The following is a 4775-nucleotide window of genomic DNA, read 5'->3' as shown; positions in this document are numbered from 1 at the left end:
CAGTACCCATAATGCTCTGTACAGTACAACATATTCAGTTTCATCTTTAGTTTAAAAAAAGAAGCTGTTCCTGAAGCTAACATAATGGTTGGATGGACTGGGTTCCAAGTGGGTGGGCCTGGCTGGGTTCCCCAGTGGGTGGACTGGGTTCCAAGTGGGTGGGCCTGGCTCCCCAGTGGGTGGACTGGGTTCCAAGTGGGTGGGCCTGGCTCCCAGTGGGTGGACTGGGTTCCCTGGCTCCCCAGTGGGTGGAGGGTTCCAAGGGGTGGGCCTGGCTCCCCAGTGGGTGGACTGGGTTCCAAGTGGGTGGGCCTGGCTCCCCAGTGGATGGACTGGGTTCCAAGTGGGTGGGCCTGGCTCCCCAGTGGGTGGACTGGGTTCCAAAGTGGGTGGGTGGGCCTGGGTTCTCCTGGCTCCCAGTGGGTGGACTGGGTTCCAAGTGGGTGGGCCTGGCTCCCCAGTGGGTGGACTGGGTTTCAAGTGGGTGGGCCTGGCTCCCCAGTGGGTGGGCTGGGTTCCAAGTGGGTGGGCCTGGCTCCCCAGTGGGTGGACTGGGTTCCAAGTGGGTGGGACTGGCTCCCCAGTGGGTGGACTGGGTTCCAAGTGGGTGGGCCTGGCTCCCCAGTGGGTGGACTGGGTTCCAAGTGGGTGGGCCTGGCTCCCCAGTGGGTGGACTGGGTTCCAAGTGGGTGGACCTGGCTCCCCAGTGGGTGGACTGGGTTCCAAGTGGGTGGGCCTGGCTCCCCAGTGGGTGGACTGGGTTCCAAGTGGGTGTGTCTGACCTCAGATGGAGACGGGGCAGATAATAATACGGTCTTCCAGCATCACGCTGAGCACCAGGAACACAAAGTAAAGCAGGAACATGGTGAGGCCCAGAACGCGGCTCATCTTCCACCGACACGCCGCGATGCTGACGATGACGAAGAGGAGCATGACGAAGAGGAGCACGATGGCACAGAACAGACCGTTGGAGTTCACCGCCACCGGTACACCGCCTTGCATCGCCGAGAAGATCAACCATGGGACAGGAAGGCTGGGGGTGGGGGGGGTAGAGAGAGGAGGAGGGAGGGGAAACAGAGAGGGGGGGGCAGAGAGTGGAGGGGGGGGTGTAGAGAGAGAGAAACAGAGAGAGAGGAAGGGTAGAGGCAGAGGGATGTAGAGAGAGAGAGACAGAGAGAGAGGAAGGGTAGAGGCAGAGGGATATAGAGAGAGAGACAGAGAGAGAGGAAGGGTAGAGGCAGAGGGATGTAGAGAGAGAGACAAAGAGAGAGGAAGGGTAGAGGCAGAGGGATGTAGAGAGAGGAAGGTTAGAGGTAGAGAGAGAGAGACAGAGAGAGAGGAAGGGTAGAGGCAGAGGGATGTAGAGAGAGAGACAGAGAGAGAGGAAGGTTAGAGGCAGAGGGATGTAGAGAGGGAGAGACAGAGAGAGAGGAAGGGTAGAGGCAGAGGGATGTAGAGAGAGAGACAGAGAGAGGGGAAGGTTAGAGGCAGAGGGATGTAGAGAGGGAGAGACAGAGAGAGGAAGGGTAGAGGCAGAGGGATGTAGAGAGAGAGACAGAGAGAGAGGAAGGGTGGAGGCAGAGGGATGTAGAGGGAGAGACAGAGAGGAGGGATGTAGAGAGGGAGATACAGAGAGAGAGGAGGGTTGGAGGCAGAGGGATGTAGAGGGAGAGACAGGGAGGAGGGATGTAGAGAGAGAGACAGAGAGAGAGGAAGGGTGGAGGCAGAGAGATGTAGAGAGGGGGAGACAGAGAGAGAGGAAGGGTAGTGGCAGAGGGGGGGAGAGAAAATCACTTTTGAGAGTAGTAACACAAATTGCCTTGGTCGTTTATAACAGACAACGGTACACAGTTCATAGTGATATCTCTGAAGTTATAGTGGTCTATACTAACCCCATGGTGATATCTCTGTAGTTACAGTGGTCTATACTAACCCCATAGTGATATCTCTGTAGTTACAGTGGTCTATACTAACCCCATAGTGATATCTCTGTAGTTACAGTGGTCTATACTAACCCCATGGTGATATATCTGTAGTTACAGTGATCTATACTAACCCCATAGTGATATCTCTGTAGTTATAGTGGTCTATACTAACCCCATGTGATATCTCTGTAGTTATAGTGGTCTATACTAACCCCATAGTGATATCTCTGTAGTTATAGTGGTCTATACTAACCCCATAGTGATATCTCTGTAGTTACAGTGATCTATACTAACCCCATAGTGATATCTCTGTATTACTATACTAACCCCATGTGATATCTCTGTAGTTACAGTGGTCTATACTAACCCCATGGTGATATCTCTGTAGTTATAGTGGTCTATACTAACCCCATAGTGATATCTCTGTAGTTACAGTGGTCTATACTAACCCCATAGTGATATCTCTGTAGTTATAGTGGTCTATACTAACCCCATAGTGATATCTCTGTAGTTACAGTGGTCTATACTAACCCCATAGTGATATCTCTGTAGTTACAGTGGTCTATACTAACCCCATAGTGATATCTCTTAACCCCCATAGTGATATCTCTGTAGTTATACTAACCCCATAGTGATATCTCTGTAGTTACAGTGGTCTATACTAACCCCATAGTGATATCTCTGTAGTTATAGTGGTCTATACTAACCCCATAGTGATATCTCTGTAGTTACAGTGGTCTATACTAACCCCATAGTGATATATCTGTAGTTATACTAACCCCATAGTGATATCTCTGTAGTTACAGTGGTCTATACTAACCCCATAGTGATATCGAAGATGTTGGATCCCACTGAGCTGGACACAGCCATGTCTCCCAGTCCTTTCCGGGCCACGATGACACTAGTGATGAGGTCAGGGATGGAGGTGCCCGCCGCCAGGATGGTCAGGCCCATGATCTCCTCTGAGATGCCTATGGTCTCACCCACCTATAGGGAGACAACACTCAGTCAACCAATCAGTCTCACCCACCTATAGGGAGACAACAGTCAGTCAGTCAACCAATCAGTATCACCCACCTAGGGAGACAACAGTCAGTCAACCAATCAGTCTCACCCACCTAGGGAGACAACAGTCAGTCAACCAATCAGTCTCACCCACCTAGGGAGACAACAGTCACTCAACCAATCAGTCTCACCCACCTAGGGAGACAACAGTCAGTCAACCAATCAGTCTCACCCACCTAGGGAGACAACAGTCAGTCAACCAATCAGTCTCACCCACCTAGGGAGACAACAGTCAGTCAGTCAACCAATCAGTCTCACCCACCTAGGGAGACAACACTCAGTCAACCAATCAGTCTCACCCACCTAGGGAGACAACAGTCACTCAGTCAACCAATCAGTCTCACCCACCTAGGGAGACAACAGTCAGTCAACCAATCAGTCTCACCCACCTAGGGAGACAACAGTCAGTCAACCAATCAGTCTCACCCACCTAGGGAGACAACAGTCAGTCAACCAATCAGTCTCACCCACCTATAGGGAGACAACAGTCAGTCAACCAATCAGTCTCACCCACCTAGGGAGACAACAGTCACTCAGTCAACCAATCAGTCTCACCCACCTAGGAGACAACAGTCAGTCAACCAATCAGTCTCACCCACCTAGGGAGACAACAGTCAGTCAACCAATCAGTCTCACCCACCTAGGGAGACAACAGTCAGTCAACCAATCAGTCTAACCCACCTAGGGAGACAACAGTCAGTCAACCAATCAGTCTCACCCACCTAGGGAGACAACAGTCAGTCAACCAATCAGTCTAACCCACCTAGGGAGACAACAGTCAGTCAGTCAACCAATCAGTCTCACCCACCTAGGGAGACAACAGTCAGTCAACCAATCAGTCTCACCCACCTAGGGAGACAACAGTCAGTCAACCAATCAGTCTCACCCACCTAGGGAGACAACAGTCAGTCAACCAATCAGTCTCACCCACCTAGGGAGACAACAGTCACTCAGTCAACCAATCAGTCTCACCCACCTAGGGAGACAACAGTCAGTCAACCAATCAGTCTCACCCACCTAGGGAGACAACAGTCACTCAGTCAACCAATCAGTCTCACCCACCTAGGGAGACAACAGTCAGTCAACCAATCAGTCTCACCCACCTAGGAGACAACAGTCAGTCAACCAATCAGTCTCACCCACCTAGGGAGACAACAGTCACTCAGTCAACCAATCAGTCTCACCCACCTAGGGAGACAACAGTCACTCAGTCAACCAATCAGTCTCACCCACCTAGGGAGACAACACTCAGTCAACCAATCAGTCTCACCCACCTATGGAGACAACAGTCAGTCAACCAATCAGTCTCACCCACCTAGGAGACAACAGTCAGTCAACCAATCAGTCTCACCCACCTAGGAGACAACAGTCAGTCAACCAATCAGTCTCACCCACCTAGGGAGACAACAGTCAGTCAACCAATCAGTCTCACCCACATAAAGAGACAACAGTCAGTCAACCAATCAGTCTCACCCACCTAGGGAGACAACAGTCAGTCAACCAATCAGTCTCACCCACCTAGGGAGACAACAGTCACTCAGTCAACCAATCAGTCTCACCCACCTAGGGAGACAACAGTCAGTCAACCAATCAGTCTCACCCACCTAGGGAGACAACAGTCAGTCAGTCAACCAATCAGTCTCACCCACCTAGGGAGACAACAGTCACTCAGTCAACCAATCAGTCTCACCCACCTAGGGACCCAACAGTCACTCAGTCAACCAATCAGTCTCACCCACCTAGGGAGACAACAGTCAGTCAACCAATCAGTCTCACCCACCTAGG

General features: G+C 51.4%; 1 protein-coding gene across 1 annotated transcript; it reads right to left on the bottom strand.

The window, feature by feature from the left end:
* Positions 1-589: 589 nt before the first annotated feature.
* Positions 590-2813, bottom strand: LOC135535783 (sodium/potassium/calcium exchanger 1-like). The gene is made up of 2 exons (XM_064962213.1): positions 2746-2813; positions 590-1033 (listed from the first exon to the last, which is right to left on the bottom strand). Exons 1-2 carry the CDS (start codon positions 2793-2795, stop codon positions 784-786), a joined length of 300 nt encoding a protein of 99 aa, XP_064818285.1. The 5' UTR covers positions 2796-2813; the 3' UTR covers positions 590-783.
* Between the last annotated feature and the right edge of the window lie 1962 nt (positions 2814-4775).

This window comes from Oncorhynchus masou, unplaced genomic scaffold (genome assembly GCF_036934945.1).
Source record: "Oncorhynchus masou masou isolate Uvic2021 unplaced genomic scaffold, UVic_Omas_1.1 unplaced_scaffold_5154, whole genome shotgun sequence".
NCBI lineage: Eukaryota > Metazoa > Chordata > Actinopteri > Salmoniformes > Salmonidae > Oncorhynchus > Oncorhynchus masou.
The sequence above is the reverse complement of the archived record's forward strand: the minus strand, read 5'-3'. Positions and strand labels throughout refer to the sequence as shown.

Bases quoted from the DNA above. Each gene is read 5' to 3' on its own strand.
- LOC135535783 (XM_064962213.1), bottom strand. From the start codon at position 2,795: ATGGCTGTGTCCAGCTCAGTGGGATCCAACATCTTCGATATCACTATG. The intron at 1,034-2,745 runs GTTAGTATAGAC...CCCCACCCCCAG, and splicing joins ATCTTCGATATCACTATGGG to CCTTCCTGTCCCATGGTTGA.